The sequence below is a fragment of the Zootoca vivipara genome, chromosome 14 (genome assembly GCF_965207765.1).
Source record: "Zootoca vivipara chromosome 14, rZooViv2.hap1.1, whole genome shotgun sequence".
Lineage (NCBI taxonomy): Eukaryota > Metazoa > Chordata > Lepidosauria > Squamata > Lacertidae > Zootoca > Zootoca vivipara.
Window position 1 is genome coordinate 45,340,358 of NC_142597.1, and position 21,493 is coordinate 45,361,850.

The 21,493-nt window shown below is 50.2% G+C and overlaps 1 protein-coding gene across 2 annotated transcripts in view; it reads left to right on the forward strand.

Moving 5' to 3' along the window:
- Positions 1–21,493, forward strand: part of SEZ6 (seizure related 6 homolog) — a 62,180-nt gene that overhangs the window by 39,420 nt on the left and 1,267 nt on the right. For both annotated transcript variants that reach the window (XM_060268451.2, XM_088658255.1), the window contains exons 4-16: positions 1,446–1,638; positions 5,197–5,382; positions 5,715–5,883; positions 7,743–7,909; positions 9,055–9,249; positions 10,405–10,543; positions 12,134–12,330; positions 14,514–14,708; positions 17,697–17,888; positions 19,959–20,156; positions 20,319–20,357; positions 20,883–21,003; positions 21,101–21,203. In XM_060268451.2, coding sequence (XP_060124434.2) covers positions 1,446–1,638; positions 5,197–5,382; positions 5,715–5,883; positions 7,743–7,909; positions 9,055–9,249; positions 10,405–10,543; positions 12,134–12,330; positions 14,514–14,708; positions 17,697–17,888; positions 19,959–20,156; positions 20,319–20,357; positions 20,883–21,003; positions 21,101–21,203 — 2,094 coding nt within the window. The remainder of the gene's footprint in view (positions 1–1,445; positions 1,639–5,196; positions 5,383–5,714; positions 5,884–7,742; positions 7,910–9,054; positions 9,250–10,404; positions 10,544–12,133; positions 12,331–14,513; positions 14,709–17,696; positions 17,889–19,958; positions 20,157–20,318; positions 20,358–20,882; positions 21,004–21,100; positions 21,204–21,493) is intronic.

Consider the following 21,493-nt stretch of genomic DNA (forward strand, 5'->3'; position numbering starts at 1 on the left):
TTTTTGCTCAATCTGCCTCACAGATCCTGCATTCAGCCGGGGTGGGCTAGAGGACCTCTAGGTTCCTCCTGATTCTACACTTCTTTCCTTTGTGTGTGACCGACTGCCCTCTCCACATCCAAGCTGTGCCTCACCAGGGCCTTTCTCCTCGTGTTCCTGTTTCTCTCCTCCCATAAATCACTCCGCATCCTGCTAAACCTCACGGAGAGGGAGATTCCCGTCCCGCCGCAGCCAAGCCGGCACTTACAATCTGCTTCCCCGTTCTCCGTCTCGGCACACTTGCTCTTCTGCCGATCCATCTTGGGCACCTTTGGTGTAATTAGTGCAAGGAGGCTCCTGACTTTGGCCGTTTATCACCGAGCAGCTCCGTTTAATTACTGTAATTAATATACAATCACCACTTTAATGAGAGATGGCAAGAGTGACTCGTTTATCAAGATAAGTTATGCAGCCGTCGCCACCGGAGGACGTGGCAGCAACCGGGAACAATATGCTTTGCGTGCAAAAGGCCTTGGGTTCAACTCTGGCCCCATCTCGGAAATATTACCCGTCTGAAATCCTGGGGAGCTGCTGCCAGTCAGTGTAGGGAGTATCGAGTGTTAGATGGACCATGGGTCTCAGTCAGTAGAAGGCAGCTTCCTATATTGCTAGTTAAAACATTTCTTTTTAAAAAAAAAATCATGAGGACTAGGCTCTTTCTTTTCATGAGAAGAAAGTTCAGTGCTTTGCATGCAGAAGGTCCCAGGATCAATCTCTCATGGCTTATCCAGGTTGGGTGGGAAGGATTCAGGACACAAGAAGAGAACAGCCTGTAGTTAAACTGTGGAACTCATGTCCACAAGCAGATGTGGAACTCATGTCCACTTGTGATTCCCAGCAACTGCTATTCAGACGCATTTACTGCTCAGTGGATATTCAAGTTCCCAGTTTTGGCTTTGTTCACCTGTTTTTTGTGCAGTGGAACTTCGGTTTCCGAATGTAATCCATTCCGGAAGTTCGCTCGACTTCTGAAATGTTTGAAAACCGAGGATCAAAGGGCTGTCAACAGGTTCAATGGGGGAAATTGAGAAACGCGCCTTGGAAGCCCTTCGATTTCCGAGGCACGTTCGAAAACGGAAGCATTCACTTCCGGGTTTCCATCATTCGGCTTCCGAAATATTCGGCGGCCGAGAGATGCGCAAAAACCGAGATTTGACTGTACCACTGGTGGGACTCCTGTAGAAAGAGCCGATCGACAGTGGAAGGTGGTGGATTCTCCATCCTTGGAGGTTTTCAAGCAGAGGTTGTCTGCAATCCCTGCGGGTTGGACTAGATGACCCACGGGAGCCCTTCCAACTCTGTGATTCTGTGATGGCCTTAAAGGTGGCTTAGCCTGTGGTAGACCATCCCCATCTCACGTCCCGGTGAACGCAGCTGGGTGAGTCCCTCTTCCTCCCTCTCTGCAGGTCCAGAACATCAGCCTTGCAGAAGGAGAGACCGTCACCGTGGAGACGCTGGGGGGCGTAGAGCCCGTTGCCCTGGCCAACGAGTCGTTCCTGATGCGCGGGCAGGTGATCCGCGGCCCGACCAATCAGGTCGTGGTGCGCTTCCAGAGCCCATCTCCCGCCAACCCAGGGAGCTTTCATTTCCGGTTCGAAGGTGAGAGCGCAGGTCCCCCACCTACCACTAGGGGGGGACATGCAGCTGCTTTTTTCTTAACCAGTGGTTCCCATAATTTTTTGTACGCATTGTCCCTCTCACTTTCCCCTCTGGCCCCCCGGCCACCCCTGACATGTGCCCCCACCCTCTCCGGAAGGTTTCCCCAGAAATGAATGCGGGGAAAACTTTCCCCGGCCTTGTGTGGTTAAAGTGTTGGACTAGGACCTGGGAGGGCAGGGTTCAAGTCCCGACTCGGCCATGAAGCTCGACGGCAGGCCAGTCACTAACCTACCTCGCAGGGTTGTTGTGGGGATGAAATCGAGAGGAGGTGAGCCACATGTGCCACCCTGAGCTCCTTGGAAGAAAAGGTGGCGCACAAAGGTAATAAATAAATTTCAATGGAGCCTCCATTCCGAGAGGCAGTCTACCTCCCTGAGCAGCAAATGCTGGGAACGAGAAGCAGGAAAGGGTGTTGTTTTTATGTGCAGCCCAAAAATATATGCATCAGGATTCTTGGAGTGCTCTTTCTTGCTGCCACCCCCCCCCTTTGTTGGCAGATGCAGGCGAAGAAATTCGGGGAGCCTTCTGCTCCCACCCGATGCCTGCGGTGTATCTGCAGGCTGTTCCACCAGCCCGCCCACGCCACCAGCCCGTGGCAGCGCCAGGATCCCCTCCCCCCCCCCACAGCTGCAGCGCAATTAGCTAATTGGGAGCACACTAATCGCTGTCGGAGCTAATCGCCGATGCTGGCAGGTTACAGCGGGCACCCACCAAAGACTCGCTTAATGGGGAGATAATTGGTCCCAGCAATTAACGTAATTTGCGCGGAGCACCGGGGGGGGGAGGGGGGCTGGCATTGAGAGAAAGATATATCTACCTGTTTCCCAGTCCCGCCAATGTTGACACACCCTGTCACAACCGCCAAAGCCCCCAGCAAACACACAACCCCCTTTCTCGCAACTGGCATCAGAGGCGGAGTTCGGGGAGAGCGACCGGTTCAGCTGCAATAGGTGCAGAGCCTCGGGGTGATGTCACTGTGATGTCGGACAGAAGGGGATTGGTGGCCGGCAGCCGTATTTTGATGTCCCCCAGGGGTGAAATTTGACATTTGAGACCCCACGGCCCGCCCCCACTGCTATCGATCCCTGCCTGTGCCCTTTCTTCCGGAACATGTGGCCAGTGGAATCTGTTAGGAGTATTTGGTATGCCCCGCGGAGGACCTTAAGGTCCACAAACAACAATATTCTGGAGATCCCGAGCCATAAGGTGGCTAGATTGGCCTCTACTAGGGCCAGGGCCTTTTCAGTATTGGCCCCAACTTGGTGGAACGCTCTTTCACAGGAGACCAGGGCCCTGCGGGATTTGTCATCTTTCCGCAGGGCCAGCAAGACAGAGCTGTTCTGCCTGGCCTTTAGGCTGGACTTAGTCTGACCCCTGTGTTTTCCTCCCTCATGGCTTGGATTGATGGACTACTTAAAACGAGGCTGCATTTTAAAATTTAATATTGTATTTTAATTAATTGCTTTTTATGTTTTATTGTAATTTTATTGGTGTTAGCCGCCCTGAGCCCAGTTTTGACTGGGGAGGGCGGGGTATAAATAAAATTTTATTATTATTATTATTATTATTATTATTATTATTATTATTATTATTTGCACCTTCTAATACCTTGGGCCTGTTCCCTTCTCTCTGCCAACCCTACCTCACAGGGTGGTTGTGAAGATAAAAGGGGGGGGGAATAGATGAGGACAGTGTGCTCCTTAGATGAAAGATGGGATATCGGTGTAATAAATAAGTGAAATAAATAACTACAACCAGCACGCAGCCTAGAACCCCATTCGTCATGTTCAGAAACAAAATCAATCCCAGATAGGGCCGTGTTCATGCGTTTATTTCCTTTGTGCTATTACACATAGCTTTGCATTTAAATCTCTATTAAATCACTTTGAATTTAGAAATAAATATTTAAAGCCTTAAAAAAAAGACGTATAAATATAATAGGACGTTCCTTTAACAACCCCCCCTCCCAATACACATAGATTTATATTTAAATCTGTAGCAGCAAATTACTTTAAGTAGTTAAATATTTAAAGCCTTTACCCCCAAAATCTATCTATCTATATATATATATATATATATATATATATATATATATATATAATAGAATTCTGTTCCTTTAATCCCGTGCGCCAATCTGTAGCAAATCGCTTTTAAGTAGATAAAGAAATAAACATCTAAAAATGCTTTTCTAAATAGCTGTATGAATGGAATGGGTCACGTGCAATGCCACCCTTACTCAGAGAAGACCCATTGAAGTGAATGGACGCTAGTAGTTTGGATCTATGAATCTCAATGGGCCTGTTGTGAGGAGGACTTAGTTGAGAGACCACCCAGTATTATATATATATATTTATTGTTTATTCTCTGGGCATAAAAAAGGTGTCAGACTAATTCCAGATTAAACTTTGGCTCCATTTGGCTAGCAGTGAAAAACTGGGTCTTTTTACAATTGATCTCTTTTCCCCTGACTTCTACCTCTTAATTTCAATTTCACTTTAAGGATTTCCCCGCGCACACAACATAATTTCATTTTATGTTTTGAAACGGTCTAGTATTTTGAGAGTTATTGTCATGACGTATTGATTTTGCATTTGTTCACCCCAATCATAGAATCACAGAGTTGGGAGGTACCCCCAAAGGCCATCCAGTCCAACCCCCTGCAATGCAGGAAATCCAACTAAAGGATTCCTGCCAGGTAGCTGTCCCACCTCTGCTTAAAAACCTCCAAGAAAGGAGAGTCTGCCACCTCCCGAGGTGGTGTGCGTGAGAGCTATTTTAGGCACACAATATTTATATGAATAGCGTTGCATAGTGGTTAGAACTGGGGACCTGGAGGAGGCCAGGGTTCAAATCCCCACTCAGCCAGGAAGCTCCCTGGGTGTGACTCTGGGGCCCAGCCATTGAACTCGCATCTGAACCTTCCTTGCAGGGTTGTTAAGGGGATGAACTGGGGAGGGGAGAACCACCTCAGGTTCCTTGGGGAAGGTGGTATATAAATGTAATAAATTATTATTAATAATAACAAATACAAGGTGAGTTAATAAATAAACGACATCACACCTTGAACTCAGCAAGGAACAATTTGAATGTGCTACAAACATGCAACACCAGAGGGCGCCAGAGAGCAGGAAATATTTAACCACAATTTTACATAGTGCCTCCCCCCCCCCGGTTTGTTATAATCTAATTTCTGACTTATTTATAGCGTGTTTCCCCCCCTGCGTGCGGACCCACCCCTTGTCAAATCTGATTCTCTTTCAGTGGGGAATTTGTAGCAAATTCACCGCAATCTGCTCCCTGTGACGCCGTACCCGCCATACATTTAAATCAGAGCCCAGGAATCCTGGGAACTGTAGTTTCCCTTCTCGCAGCGCTACATTTCCTAGCTCCCTTAGCAAACTCTAGTTCCCAGGATCCTTTGGGGAATGTGTGTGTGTGTGTTAAATGGGTTTTAAATGTACAGGGCCCAACTCTCCCCGTCTCTTTTTCCTTCCCCAGCCTACCTGCTCAGCTGTGCGTTCCCCACACGCCCACCCTACGGGGAGGTCTCTGTCACCAGCGTCCACCCGGGTGGCCACGCCTGCTTCTCCTGCGCCACCGGCTACCAGCTCCAGGGCCAGCAATGCCTCACCTGCCTCAACGCCACCCACCCCTTCTGGAGCGCCCGGGAGCCCACCTGCGTCGGTGAGCAAGGAAGGGGGGGAGCAGTTTGAGGGTTTGGGAACGTGCAGGGCATTTGACCCCAGCAGGCTTCTCCGGCCGACCTCTCCCTACCATTGGGTAAATGGAGGCAGCCGCCGCAGGCGACTCAGAACCCTTCAAGTCCCTCTAGCTCAGGGCTGCCTCCGCTGGTTAATTTCAATATTGCAGTTTTGACATACTTGTCCTGCGACCCTGCAGTGTAGGACGGGTAAGGAATGTTGATGGCGGTGAATAAATAAATTGATGTTGTTGAAGAGGGCGGGGGGGGGGGAGCCCTTCTTGTCACCCCACTGACACGTCGCTTCTCGCCGCAGCATCTTGCGGCGGGGTGATCCGGAACGCCACGACCGGGCGCATCGTCTCGCCGGGCTACCCTGCCAACTACAGCAACAACCTGACCTGCCATTGGCTGCTGGAGGCTCCCCAAGGACAGCGGCTGCACCTCCATTTTGAGAAGGTCTCCTTGGCCGAGGATGACGACAGGTTGGCAAGAGAGAGACCTTGAGTTTTCGGGGCGACGGGGTCATGGGGCAGTTGGATCAATGACTTGGATGATGGGCTTGAGGGCATCCTGAACAAGTTTGCCGATGACACCAAATGGGGAGGGGTGGCTAATACCCCAGAGGACAGGATCACACTTCAGAATGACCTTAACAGATTAGACAACTGGGCCAAAGCAAACAAGATGAATTTTAACAAGGAGAAATGTAAAGTACTACACTTGGGCAAATAAAAATGAAAGGCACAAATACAGGATGGGAGACACCTGGCTTGAGAGCAGTACATGTGAAAAGGATCTAGGAGTCTTGGTAGACCACAAACTTGACATGAGTCAACAGTGTGATGTAGCAGCTAAAAAAGCCAATGCAATTCTGGGCTGCATCAATAGGATTATAGCATCTAGATCAAGGGAAGTAATACGGTAGTACCACTGTATTCTGCTATGGTCAGACCTCACCTGGAATACTGTGTCCAGTTCTGGGCACCACAGTTCAAGAAGGATACTGACAAGCTGGAACGTGTCCAGAAGAGGGCAACCAAAATGGTCAAAGGCCTGGATACAATGCCTTATGAGGAACGGCTTAGGGAGCTGGGTATGTTTAGCCTGGAGAAGAGAAGGTTAAGGGGTGATATGATAGCCATGTTCAAATATATAAAAGGATGTCATATAGAGGAGGGAGAAAGGTTGTTTTCTGCTGCTCCAGAGAAGCGGACAGGGAGCAATGGATCCAAACCACAAGAAAGAAGATTCCACCTAAACATTAGGAAGAACTTCCTGACAGTAAGAGCTGTTCGGCAGTGGAATTTGCTGCCAAGAAGTGTGGTGGCGTCTCCTTCTTTGGACGTCTTTAAGCAGAGGCTTGACAGGCATATGTCAGGAATGCTTTGATGGTGTTTCCTGCTTGGCAGGGGGTTGGACTGGATGGCCCTTGTGGTCTCTTCCAACTCTATGATTCTATGTTCCTAAGACTTCCAGGTTGATCTCATGCTGACTCCCCGTTCCTGCCCCTGGGTGGGATTATAGAATCATAAATTGTAGAATAGAAAAAGGCCCCCAAGGATCATATAGCCCCGTGGTTCCCAACATGGGGCACACGCCCCACAGGGGGGGGGCAATTTGATTTTTAAGGGGGGCAATTTGAGAACGAGTTATTAACAGTGAATGGCTTTGTAGGCTTCCTCCACATGAATAGGAGTTCACTTTTTGAATAATAAGAAGTATATGTCGGGGGGGGATCAGGATTTTAGAGATGCTTAGGTGGGGCATGGCCAAAAAAAAAAAGGTTGGGAACCACTGATCTAGCCCAACCTCCTGCGAATTCAGGAATCACACCTAAAGAATCGCTGGTAGGGGACCATCTTATCTCTGTTTAAAAACCTCAAATGAAAAATAGAACTGTAGAATGGACAAGGGTGCCACAAATAAGTGGATTTTGGGCAGCAGGACAGCCGCAGTTGAGCAGAACGAAATGTGAGAGGGGGGGGAACGGGACAAATTGAATTTTGGCCTGAATTTTGAAAGTCCGAAGTCTGCCCTTGCCTCAAGGGTCATCTAGTCCCCTCAGACGGTTCTTCCCATCAGACGGTTCTTCCAAAGGTTTAGTCCAGGCACCCCCAAACTTGGCCCTCCAGATGTTTTGGGACTACAATTCCCATCATCCCTAACCACTGGTCCTGTTAGCTAGGGATGATGGGAGTTGTAGTCCCAAAACAGCTGGAGGGCCGAGTTTGGGGATGCCTGGTTTAGTCAGTCTTTGCTCATTAAACTTTGCCATTCTTACCTTTTTTTTTAAAAAAAAAAAAGTGTGCTGGGATTAAGCCACTTCCGTCCCCCCTCCCAGGCTAATAATCCGGAACGGGAACGACATTGAGGCTCCGCCCGTGTACGACTCGTACGAAGTGGAATACCTGCCCATCGAGGGTCTGGTCAGCAGCGCGAGGGGCTTCTTCATTGAGCTGACCACCGACAGCAGCGGGGTGGCAGCCGGCATGGCCCTGCGCTACGAGGGTGAGTGGGCAGAGGGCACCCGGGGCAATGCGCTGGGCTTGTTCCTTTAGGACAGCTACTCCCAAACTTTTAGGGAGCCCCTGGGTTCCATAAACTCACCCCAGTGCCCCCACCCTATTAAAAAAATGCATTATTCAGAATAGTGATTTGCATCTCGCTAAGGAAGATAATAGAGTAAATTCAAAACAGTATTAAAAAAATTGAAGAAGTGTGCATGCACACGAAAGCTCATACCAAAATAAAAACTTAGTTGGTCTTTAAGGTGCTGCTGGAATGAATTTTTTTATTTTGTTTCGACTACGTCAGACCAACACGGCTACCTACCTGTAACTATTCAAAACAGTAGCAATTAATTGCACCATTATTTCAAATCCAGTTAAAGCTATTTAGTTTAATTAACTTGAGCCCATGATATCAGGTGGTGGTTCTTTGCACCTCCAGTGCCCCCCCTTACTGCCCCCTTGCCTCTTAGTGCCCCTGTAAGGGAATCCTACTGCCCCCAGGGGGCGCTACCACCCACTTTGGGAACACCGCTTTCGGTTGCCATACTTTTGGGGGGTGAATGCCATGGGCACCGACATTTCCAGCCGGTCCCCTTTTCTCCCTGCCCACAAGAGGCAGAAAGCAAGAGAGGGCACGCAGCCCCTTCGCTTCCCCAAGGGATTTGGGTAGAAATCAGTTGTGGTAGAATTAATCGTAGCCTAGAAGGGCTAAAAGGGGAAGTGGCCAAAAAGAGCCGCTCTTTCCCACTTCCTCCTTCAGCTCTATATGCTTTTCAGGGGAGGGGAAAGGCAACCCCTCTCAGCGCCTCGTGGCGAAAGGGGCAGCGAGTGGGAGGGGACGCTCGGAGGATTTGTGGGACCCTGCAGAAGACCTCAAGGGTGCCCATTTGGCTGCGGTCATCAAGCTAGTGAGCCCTGCCTTAAGAGACCCCGGAACACTCTTGACCAGGCATGGCCAAACTTAGCCCTCCAGATGTTTTGGGACTACAACTCCCATCATCCCTAGCTAACAGGACCAGTGGTCGGGGATGATGGGAATTGTAGTCCCAAAACATCTGGAGGGCCGAGTTTGGCCATGCCTTCTCTTGACCGTGCCACCAGCTCTCCGACTGATGCTCTCCCTCCCGCTCTGCCCCTTGCCAGCCTTTGAACCCGGTCACTGCTATGAGCCATTCGTCAAGTACGGGAACTTCACCACCAGCGACGTGACGTACGCCGTGGGCACCACTGTGGAGTTTGCCTGCGAGGCAGGATACACCCTGGAGCAAGGCTCCGTCATCATCGAGTGCGTGGATCCCACCAACCCCCAGTGGAACGAGACAGAGCCGGCCTGCCGAGGTGGGTGCCTCGTTGGAAAGCTTTGGCTGGCTTCCGAGGGCCGCATTGGCCGGCTTCTGGGGGCCACAGGCCATTCGTGGGTGGACCCAGAGGATGGAGGATAAATAGCATGGAAACTAGCCTACCATACAAAAGTAAATACAGGCGTACCTTGGAAGTTGGACAGAATCTGTTCCGGAAGTCCGTTCAACTTCCAAAATGTTCGGAAACCAAAGCGTGGCTTCCGATTGGCTGCAGGAAGTCCCTGCAGCCAATCGGAAGCCGTGGAAGCCCCGTTGGACATTCGAGTTCCAGAGAACGTTTGCAAACAGGAACAACCACTTCCGGGTTTGTTGCATATGAGAGCCAGAACGTCCGAGTACCAAGGCATTCGGGATCCAAGGCACGACTGTATTTCCTCTCTTGCTCCACCCACTTTTGCCTCAGGCCCCTCCCACCACAGACACACGGCCCTGGGGAAGTTGCTAGGAAGAGAATGCGGCCCCCAGCTTAGAAAGCTTTCCTACCCTTGCTCCAAAACACGCAATGGAACAAAATGCGTTCACAAATATTGATGTCGTTTCTGATCTTTATCATTCTAAACTGATATTTGACCTTTATTGTATTGCTGAGGTTAAGGTCACACCGCTTAGCAGCCAGTTGCAATTAAGTAGTTTATCAATCAAAAGAACAGTAAAATACAACCAATGCCCCCAAATTTCCGGGAGGTCGTTCTGTCCTACTCTGGCATACTGGAAACCTACAAAGGCTTAGGAACAACCAAGAGCTTAAAGTAGAGTTGCCACACAGTGTTGTTTTGCCAACTTTCCTTAAAAATAGCTCACAAACCTCTCTCTTCTTTGCGATTTTTCAACTCATGTCTATATTTTGTTGAATTTCCTTAAAAGTAGCTCAAAAACTTCAGTTTTCTTTGAAATTTTGCACAGGGGGGAAAAGCAAAAATTTTGCTTTTTGAATTATGGCAACCCTAGCTTAAAGTGAAACTCTAGTGGTTCGTTTGCAAGCAGGGCTTGCTGTCCAGCATCGATAGCAAGCCCTGTTCTGATCCGTGGCAAGAGGAAGCTCCCCAGCCTGCAAAGGCCGCAGTTGTGACGTCCCCCGTGTTTTGCCATCCACGGCGCAGCCCCCTGATCTCTTTCCATACCTCTCCTGCAGCCGTGTGCAGCGGGGAGATCACGGACGCCGCTGGGGTGGTTTTGTCCCCCAACTGGCCGGAGCCCTATGGGAAGGGCCAGGACTGCATCTGGGGTCTCCACGTGGAAGAGGACAAGCGGATCATGCTGGACATCCAAGTGTGAGTTGTGCCTCTGTAAGGATTGTTATTTCACAGAATCCTAGAACCGTCGAGCTGCAAGGGAGCCCAGAGGAGCCAAAGTCCAAACCCCCCTGAAATTCAGGATTCGCACCAGGCTCTCCTACTGCAGCAGAAACTCAAAACGGCTTGCATGCTTTTGTAGTAAGCTACACAGCTACAGCCCCATGAAAGAATCTGTTTAACTGTACAAGTTTCAGCCGCGGGAATTGGCTTCAAATTGAGATAGCATTGTTCAGCTGCGGAACTCCCTGCCACAGGACACAGGGATGCCCACCAACTTGGATGGCTTTAAAGGATGGGACAGATTCAAGGAGGAAGAGGAGGCTTGCCCTAGCTACTTACCCTAATGCAGAGCTGTAGCTACGGGGAGGTGGGGGCTAGCTGAGTTTTTTGCTCAGGGTGAAGCCTCCAGAAGGGCATCCTTGAGGCTCACTGTTTGTCAAGCTTGGTCTTTGACCCGGGTAAAATAAAGCCTAGTTTTGCCCCTGCCTAATGGTTAAATTAGGGGACCCAGGTGGCGCTGTGGGTTAAACCACTGAGCCTAGGGCTTGCTAATCAGAAGGTCAGCGGTTCGAATCCCTGTGACGGGGTGAGCTCCCGTTGCTCGGTCCCAGCTCCTGCCAACCTAGGAGTTCGAAAGCACGTCAAAGTGCAAGTAGATAAATAGGAACCGCTACAGCGGGAAGGTAAATGGCGTTTCCGTGTGCTGCTCTGGTTTGCCAGAAGTGGCTTTGTCATGCTGGCCACATGACCTGGAAGCTGTACGCCGGCTCCCTCAGCCAGTAAAGCGAGATGAGTGCCACAACCCCAGAGTCGGTCACGACTGGACCTAATGGTCAGGGGTCCCTTTACCTTTAATGGTTAAATTACCCTGGTCCCGAATGAGGCAACTGTGCCCCTGAAGGACCAGGTGCGCAGCCTGGGAGTCATTTTGGACTTTCAAAGTCATTTTGGACTTGTCCATGGAGGTGCAGGTCAATTCTGTGTCCAGGGCAGCTGTTTATCAGCTCCACCTGGTATGTAGGCTGAGACCCTACCTGCCCGCAAACTGTCTTGCCAAAGTGGTGCATGCAGGGGCGTAGCAATGGGGGGCGATGGGGGCGGTCCGCCCCGGGTTCCACTCTGGGGGGGGTGCCACTTGGCGCCCCCACCCCTGCGACTCCCAAGCCGAGCCTCCAGCCTCCTGGTAAAAAGTCGGCTTGGGAGTCACAGGAGTGGGGGCGCCACGCCAAGCGGGCTTTCTACCTGGAGCTGGAGGCGCTTTGGAGTCGCGGGGGGCAGCGATACCCCGCTACGTAACACGCATGTGTGTTTTGATCATTGTTGAGGTTTCCCACAATCAAGCAGTATATAATTTTTATGTAAATAAATAAATAAATAAGGCCCACTGGATCCCATTCCATCAGATCAGGCATTCTGATTGCGCCGTCCATGAGCAGTCACCATGCTTTTCTTAATCGGCACCTCCCTCCGCTGCCCCCGCCATCTTGCAAATCCTGCATCGTAGGGGGTTGGACTAGATGACCCGTAGGGTCCCTTCCAAACCTACGACTGTACGATTCTTTTCAGATTGCGCCTTGGCAAAGGAGACGCGCTGACTTTCTACGACGGGGATGACTTGACGGCCCGGATCCTGGGCCAATATTCCGGCCCCCACCGGCGGTTCAAGCTGTACACCTCTATGGCTGACGTCACCATCCAGTTTCAGTCGGACCCAGGGAGCAGCGCCTTGGGCTATCAGAATGGCTTCATCATCCATTTTGCAGGTAAGTGCGGAAGCCCCTGAAATTTTGGGGTACTCGGAGTAGACCCACTGAAATTAATGGACCTGAGTTTCCCAGGTTCCTTCATTCCAGTTGGTCTGTTCTGGATATAACCCTCAGAAATTGAGGAAATACAATTTGCTTCGGCTTGTGTGTGCCGCTCAATTTAAAAAATTCAAATTTATCATCACACTGCTGACTCATGTCAAGTCTGTGGTCTACCTAGTAGACCACAGACTTGACATGAGTCAGCAGTGTGATGCAGCAGCTAAAAAAGCCAATGCAATTCTGGGCTGCATCAATAGGAGTATAGTATCTAGATCTAGGGAAGTAATAGGACCACTGTATTCTGCTCTGGTCAGACCTCACCTGGAGTACTGTGTCCAGTTCTGGTCACCACAGTTCAAGAAGGATACTGACAAGCTGGAACGTGTCCAGAAGAGGGCAACCAAAATGGTCAAAGGCCTGGAAACGATGCCTTATGAGGAACGGCTTAGGGAGCTGGGTATGTTTAGCCTGGAGAAGAGAAGGTTAAGGGGTGATATGATAGCCATGTTCAAATATATGAAAGGATGTCATATGGAGGAGGGAGTAAGATTGTTTTCTGTTGCTCCAGAGAAGCGGACCCGGAGCAATGGATTAAAACTTCAAGAAAGAAGATTCCACCTAAACATTAGGAAGAACTTCCTGACAGTAAGAGCTGTTCGGCAGTGGAATTTGCTACCAAGGAGTGTGGTGGAGTCTCCTTCTTTGGAGGGCTTTAAGCAGAGGCTTGACAGGCATATGTCAAGAATGCTTTGATGGTGTTTCCTGCTCGGCAGGGGGTTGGACTGGATGGCCCTTGGGGTCTCTTCCAACTCTATGATTCTAACAAGGCAACCAAATGCAGAATCATATCAGCATGAAATGTGCACCAGAATCATACAGAAGGATAAAAACTTGGCATATACCAAGGTGCACATTAAATAACAAAAGCTTAAGTCATGAGGGAGGCTGCAAGACCTTGTCTAAGTTGAAGAGTCTTCCCAGGAAATTTAGCTATATCAAATGGACCTTAGTTGTGGTTCCTGCATTGCAGGGGGTTGGACTAGATGACCCCCGGTGTCCCCTCCAACTCCCAATTCTGTGATTCTAAAGGGAGGAGTCCTGTCAGTTGCTCCACCCACTTTTACATCTGGGCCCCGCCCACCATGTGTTCGCCCCGCCCACCTTTCCCCGGAAGGTGGAACACGAGGCAAGGCGGACAAAGTTCTTCCTCCCTGCCACCCCCATGAGATAGGCCTTTGGTCTCACAGAATCGTAGATTTGTAGAGTTGGAAGGGACCTTCAAGGGTCATCTAGCCCAACCCCCCTGCAACGCAGGAATCACAGCTAAAACATCCCCGGCAGATGGCCGTCCAACCTCTGCTTAAAAACCTCCACAACCTCCCAAGGGAGTTTGGCCCGCTGTCAAATAGCTCCTACTGTCAGAAAGTTCTTCCTAATATGTTTTTAATAGATAGATACATAGATGATAGTTTGATGTTATTCTATTTAATTGTTTCTTAATGATATAAATAAATATAAAATAATATTAATAATATTAAATTTGAATGTGTTGAGGTGCATGTAGTTCACATAATAACAATTATTATTATTATTATTATTATTATTATTATTATTATTTATACCCCTCCCATCTGGCTGAGCCTGCCCAGCCACTCTGGGCGGCTTCCAACAAAAGATGAAAAATACATTAAAATATCAGTCCTTAAAAACTTCCCTAAACAGGGCTGCCTTCAGATGTCTTCTAAACGTCAGAGAGTATAGCATACAATCTTCTGTAACTAAGACATCTCTGGCTAAAAGAGTATCAAATGCAATTAAATTAGCTGGTGCAGGAAGTATCTAGAAATAAATGGCAGGTGTTTTTTCTTCAATAATCTCAAAACCAAAATTACGCACCTCAGATCAAAAACTAAATAAAAAAAGAATTAAAATCTGTAAGTAGCCTACCTAAATTTCCATTTTTGTTAAGGAAATGTTTTATGGTCAACAGGGACACAAACAATGGCTGCAAATGTATACCTGCATCTCCCTCTGAAGATGCCATTGCACTTGTCGCTGGTCTGAGAGGGCTGGAGAGTGCCCACCTCTCCGGGGTCTTCCCTCCCCTGACCACTGCTCCCGGCCTCTTTCCCCCGCAGAGGTTCCCCGGAACGACACCTGCCCTGAGCTCCCCGAGATCCCCAACGGCTGGAAGACCATGTCCCACCCGGAGCTGGTCCACGGCACCGTGGTCACTTACCACTGCTACCCCGGCTACGAGCTGGTGGGCACCGAGCTCCTGATGTGCCACTGGGACCTGATGTGGAGCGGGGACCTGCCTTCCTGCCAGCAAGGTGAGATGCAGAGGAGGCGGGCGGCCAGATCCTGCGCCCGCAAGATTTAGAGGGCTGGCCTGAGACTCCCGACGCCAGGGTTCAGATCCCTGCTCAGCCACAAAGCTTGCTGGTGTGGGAAAGTGATGCATGAGAGCAGTCAAGTACAACATTCCTCGTTTTCCTAGAGAAGACATGCAAGGGAATGTTTGGTCCAGCCAGTCAAAACTTCCTAGTCCTCCCGGCTGGAGCATCCTTCCTTTTGCATGCGATAGAAGGTGGGCGTGAACTGACCTGTCCAGGTAACAAAAGGACAAGTCACGCAACACTTTCTCTCTCTCTTTTCACTTCCTTCTTCGTCGGACCAGCTTTTTAGCTAGAAATGCTTTGTTAGCGGAGCATCTTTCTGCTAGCGGAGGCACTGGGATTATTCCCCCATATGGGCTAGATCAGGCATCCCCAAACTCGGCCCTCCAGATGTTTTGGGCACTACAACTCCCACCATCCCTAGCTAGTGGCCAGGGATGATGGGAATTGTAGTCCCAAATCATCTGGAGGGCTGAGTTTGGGGGTGCCTAGGGATGCAGGTGGCGCTGTGGGTTAAACCACAGAGCCTAGGGCTTGCCGATCAGAAGGTCGGCGGTTCGAATCCCTGCAACAGGGTGAGCTCCCATTGCTCAGTCCCAGCTCCTGCCAACCTAGCAGTTCGAAAGCATGTTAAAGTGCAAGTAGATAAATAGGTACCGCTCTGGCGGGAAGGTAAACGGCGTTTCCGTGTGCTGCTCTGGTTTGCCAGAAGCGGCTTTGTCATGCTGGCCACATGACCTGGAAGCTGTACGCCGGCTCCCTCGGCCAATAATGCGAGATGAGCGCTGCAACCCCAGAGTCGGTCACGACTGGACCTAATGGTCAGGGGTCCCTTTACCTTTAGGGTAGATCCACATGTACATATTTGTAACTAAGTCTGCCTTCAGGGATCCAACTGTGGACTGATGTGAGTAATCTTTTTATTGACTTTAAATAAGATTGTGGCGTCTTTATTCTTTTTAAGAGGGATTTAGGGGAACTTACCAGGAACAGACTGAGACAGGCTGAATTGTATAATAGTGAGAAGCTCACACGAGCCTGTAACCGGCTATCTGCTGTGGTGTGTAAAGGGGAAGGTAAACTCTGCTAAGTAAAGGAACTTGCTAGCGCAAGTTAGGAAGGATATTAATAAACAACATATCCTCTCCTGCCACCCTGAACATTCTCACTGCTGGGTGGTGTCGGCCAGGCGCTGTCTCTCTCAGCCTAACCCAGGCATCCCCAAACTTCGGCCCTCCAGATGTTTTGGACTACAATTCCCATAATCCCTGACCACTGGTCCTGTTAGCTAGGGATCATGGGAGTTGTAGGCCAAAACATCTGGAGGGCCGCAGTTTGGGGATGCCTGGCCTAACCCTACCTCACAGGGATGTTGTGAGGGGGAGAGGGAGCCGCTCCTGGAAGACTGGATTACCGCAATGCGCTCAATGTGGGGCTTCCCCTCCGCTTGATGCGGAAGCTGCAGTCGGTGCAGGATGCTGCAGCATGATTGCTGACAGGAGGAAGGCCTTGCCAGCACACCACAACTCTGCTCAGAGATCTACACTATCTGCCGATTTGCCAGGTTCAAGGTCTTGCTATGAGGATATAAACCCTGTAGCAACTTGGGACCAGCCTTCCTCACTCGACATGCCTCAATCGGTGGAACTGGCTCTGTTCTAGGTGCCACATAACCGCTGTTCCAAATTTGCAAGAACTCAATGTTTTAGTATGGCGACACCTACAACTTTGGAACTTCCTGCCTTTCGATATCAGGCAAGCACCTTCGCTGCATAGCTGCCAAGTTTTCCCTTTTCTCGTGAGGAAGCCTAATCAGCATAAGGGAAAACCCCTTTAAAAAAGGGATAACTTGGCAGCTATGCTTCGCTGTCCTCTTTTCGGCAACTGATTTAAAAATGTGGAAAATCACATTTTTCAGATGTGAAGAAAACGGATGCAAGTTTTAACGTGTTTTTATTGATATTCTAACTTTTTGAAACACTACAATTGCTGTTGTTAATTTTTCTTACCGGTAGTTTTATTGTTTTGTAAAGCACTTTGAGGTTTTGGGGTTTTTTTTCTGCAATCAAGTGGGGTATAGATGAAATGAAATGAAATGAAAATATGTATCCCTATTGGCCTCATCCTGTCAGGGAGTGGAAAGACGTATATGCAAGATCAGGTCAGTTGTAGCTTTACCTGAGCATCCCAGTTACATCCTTCCACTCTCCTTGGAAGGAATGCCCCTTCCCACCTAGTGTCCAACATGACGGCTTTAATTTCTCAAGTAGCTCTTCATAATTATTCTCCGGACAAGCACACAAGACTTCTTAAGTGTCCAAATTGGAATTTGCAATTGGCTGAGGCAAGAGCTCCCCCTGCTGGCGTTTATGATGCTGCTGCTTCCTGGCAGATCCCATTCCTTCTTTCCCTCCTGGGAACTCTTTCCAAGTGCAAGAGAATTTCAGGGGTGCTGAATTTCGTGAATTTCCAGTGACATTTCTTGACGCTGACAAGACTCCTTGCAACAAAATAGTTTCGGTTCAGTTTGCTTTGACTTATGTTTGACATAGGAAGCTTTCTCATACAGAGTCAGATCGTGGCTCCATCAAGCCCAGTCCTGTCTGCACTGACTGGCAGCAACAGCTCTCCAAGAGGGTTTCGGGCCGGGAGCCTTTCCCCCAAGCCCTACCTTGAGATGCTGCTGTTGGAGATCGAACCTGGGAACTTCTGGCCCTGAACTACGGTCCTCCCTCCCAAAATGCTGCCAAGATTCCAGTCCTCGTGGTTCAAAGGCTGATTTAAACAGAAGCACTGGGAATTCTCTTATATCAGAAGGGTCCTTCGAGCTCAGCATTGCTGACACTGACCAGCAGCAGCTCTCCACTGCGCTACCCTGCCCCATCGCCACCCACCACGGTGCCCCATTCTCTCCCTCTCCAGTGACCACCTGCCGGGACCCAGGAGATGTGGACCACAGCCGGCGCATGGTTTCTGAGAACAAGTTCCCCGTGGGCTCCACCGTCCAGTTCATCTGTGACAAGGGATACGCCCTGGCGGGCAGCGGCGAGATCACCTGCCACGACCAGCAGGCCGGGGGTCCGAAGTGGAGCGACCGTCTCCCCAAGTGCATTCGTAAGCCCAGCATGGTTCCCCTCCCCGCAAAATATTAGAGCCACTGAAATTCGCAGACATCACTCACTTAAGGTCCATTAATTTCACCACGGGGGGGGGGAGATTCCTGCCCTGCAGGAGGTTGGACTACATTAGAGGACCCTCACAGCCTCTTCCAACTCTACAATTCTATGATTCTAAGTCCTTCATGCAGTGCAAACTGTGGAACTCCCTGCCACAGGAGGCAGCAGTAGCCACCAATGAGATGGCTTTAAGTGAGGACTGGACAAATTCGTGGAGGGGGAGAGGGCTATTGATGGCTAATGGTCAGGATATCTCTGCTCTGCCTCCATGGTTGGGGGAAGCAGTGAATTCTGAATCCCAGTTGCTGGAAACGGCAGGAGGGGAGAGGGCTCTTGCGCTCGGATCCTGCTTGCGGGTTTACCAGAAAATGCATCATCTGGTTGGCCCCTTTGAGAACAGGATGCTGGACTAAATGGACCCTCTTTTGCCTGATCCAATAGGATCTACTGATGTTCATAGGCTCTTAAAAGACCCTGGAGGTACACTCAATTGTCTCTTGGAAAAGACAGCTGGCAACAGCCATCTCCATTAATTTCTCTCTCTATATATAAATTTTTATTCGATTTAAAAAAATTGTAAACCTACAACAACAACAAATACAAAATCCAAATATCAAGATTACTCTGAATCTTCCGACTTCCCCCCATCCCTTCTGTGGGTCCTAATGGTCACCTTTACACCTGCATATCAATACTGTCCAAGTTTTATACTTCCAAATTGTCCATACTGTACTTTCCGTTAGTTTACAAGCGTGGTTCAAACCCTGCTCATGTTCTAAGCTACTTACAAGGTTCTCGTAAAGGGATCATAAACTTTCCCCCATTCTTTTTTAAAGTCCTTGTTGTCCTCTTGATTTCTGAGTTAATTCCCAGTTAATTTTGCCCTTTCGGCGCAGTCCATCAACTTGGTTTGCCGGGCTAGTAGCATATCATCTCCATTAATTTCAATGGTTTAGGCAAAATGAGATATGGGAATCCTGGTAACAAAAGGTGCTGAGAGTTCTTAAGAGACCCCTATTCTCCTCCCCGAGCTCCAGCTCCCCGAGTGGCTAAACAACCAATCCCTGTTCACAGGGAACTCCGGGAACCGTAGTTCTGCGAGAGAAATGGGGGTCTCCTAACAACTCTCAGCACCCTCAAGAAACTACCATTCCCAGGATGCTTTGGGGGAAGCCATGGTTGTTTAAAGAGGCATTACAGTGCTCTAAAGACATGGTGAGGATGTGGCCCAGGGGCTTGTTAAGATTTGCGACCAGCTGTTGCTAACTGAACTTTCTGCTGCTGCGCAGAAGATATCCCTGGGTGCATTTTAATCTGGTTGCGAAAACAGGCTCACCCACAATGCAGCCTCGAGTATCTAGCGCCGGATATAATTTTGTGAATAATTTTGCGTTGGTGCTGCACCTGTGTTATCTCCCTCCACTGTGCCATTTCCGCTTTCCTTTTCTCTTTCTCTCCTGCGTAATGAAAGGAAGGAAGAGAATAGACTGGGCGTGCTGATTTATGCAAATAATAATAGGCAAATTTCTGTCATTTTAATCTGGCTTCTAGGGGGATAGGCGCCTTGTAACCAGTTTTGGAGTTTCGTGTTTTTGTTTTGTTTTAATTCAAAAATCGGGAGCCCAGTACAAAGTCCTAAGTCCCCACACCGAAAGCCAGTGGCGTTTCAGTTCTTCAGCTGCAATTCCTGCATTGTAGGGGGTTGGACTAGATGACCCTTTGGCTCCCTTCCAACACTACAATTATGTGGTGTAATAGTTTCAGTGTCACACTAGGACCTGGGAGACCGGGGTTCGAATCCCTGCTCAGCCACACAAAAGCTCACTGGGTGGGCTTTGGGCCAATCGCAGTCTCTCAGCTTGGCCTACCTTGCAGGGTTGTTGGGAAGATAAAATCAGGAAGGCCGGGGGGAGGGGAGGATGAGGGGAGGGGAAGAGATGCTTGAGCTCTTCTGACAGGAGGTGAGATATAAATTGTAAGCAATAAACGGGAGTTTTGCACTTTTCAGCGGAGGTCTACGAGCCTTGCCACAACCCAGGCAGCCCCGACCATGGGGCACAGAACCCCGAGAAAAGGCTCTACCAGGCCGGGGCGAGCCTGCGCTTCTCCTGTGCCAAGGGTTACGTGCTCCTGGGCGACGCCAGCCTCCGCTGCGTGCCCGGCCACCCTTCCCAATGGAGCGGCTCTCCCCCACTCTGCAAAGCGGGTGAGTCCCTCTGGGTGGCGCAGCTGAGCTGGGGGGGGGGTCGCTGGGGCCGCCCTTCCCTGCAGTAGTCTAGCAATCAGTCACGGATGTTGAAAAGGGGGTGGCACATGGCACCCTAATTCTGCCCTTCATCCTCTCCCTCTCTCCGCCTTCCTTCTGCAGCCTCCTACGATGAGTTTTATACCAATCGCAACTTGGATGGTGAGTCGCCTTCTTTTGGCAGAGGGAAAGGAGGGAGACCGTTGCACCCCAGAGCGAGGGCAATATTCTTAGCGACCCACAGACCTCTTTGCTGACCCCCTGCGCCCCTTCCCTACACCCAGGTCCTACGCAGCTCCTTTGCAAAGGAAGAAATGAATGAATTAATCAATGCAAATGCAAAGGAAGAAATGAATGAATTAATCAATCCGATATCCGCCCCTAGGCAGCTCCCACCTAACTAGCTTCTTGCTGCCTGCCAGTCTCTGGGGCTGACAGCTTCCTGGTCCTCCTCCTCTGCAGGTCTCAGTGTTGCCTCTTGTAGAACTAAGCAAGGAACAGGAGGTGGGTGGGGACAAAACTAGCTCCACCCATCACGGGCTCTGGCTCCGCCTACCCCTGGGCTCTCTGCCTTACCTGTCCCAACAGGGCCCTACCTACCAACGCTCCTTTCCCCCTCTGGGAACAGAGTCTCGGCTGGCCCCCCATTCCCTCCCGCTGACCGCCTGCCTCTCTTTCCCTCCCCAGCCGTGGCCAAAGTGGCCCCCGCTGGAGACCCCCTGCAGGGCAGCAACGTGGCTTTTGCCATCTTCCTGCCGGTGGCCGCCGTGGGACTCCTCCTCGGCGCGGTCTACCTGTACATCTCCAGGTGAGCTCTCGTGGCTGTGTGGACACACTGTGTCACCGGGGGGGACGGGACACCCGCCTTCCTGGTTCTGAACGCCTCTCTTTCCCTGCCTCCCCAGACACCAAGGGAAGCCGTCGCTGCAGCTGCCCCTCTCGGGCTCCCACCCCTACGATCACATCACAGTGGACTCGGCCTTCGACAACCCCACCTACGAGACCGGAGTAAGTGCCAACTCCCTCCCTTTTATGAGAAATGAGAAATGCAGAATCCCTCGTTCATGCAGGGCAGGGTTAACCTGCGGAACTCCCTCCCACAGGAGGCAGGGGTGGCCACCGACTTGGTCAGGCCAATTGATGGAGGAGGAGGGGAGGGCTACAAGCCGCAAGGGGAGATATAGGAAGGGCTCTGGGGCTCAAATCCTGTGCTGGCCTTCCCATTGGGGCACCTGGGTGGCCGCTATGAGAACAGTGTGTTGGCCTGATCCTGCAGGACTCTTTTGTGATTTTCTGCC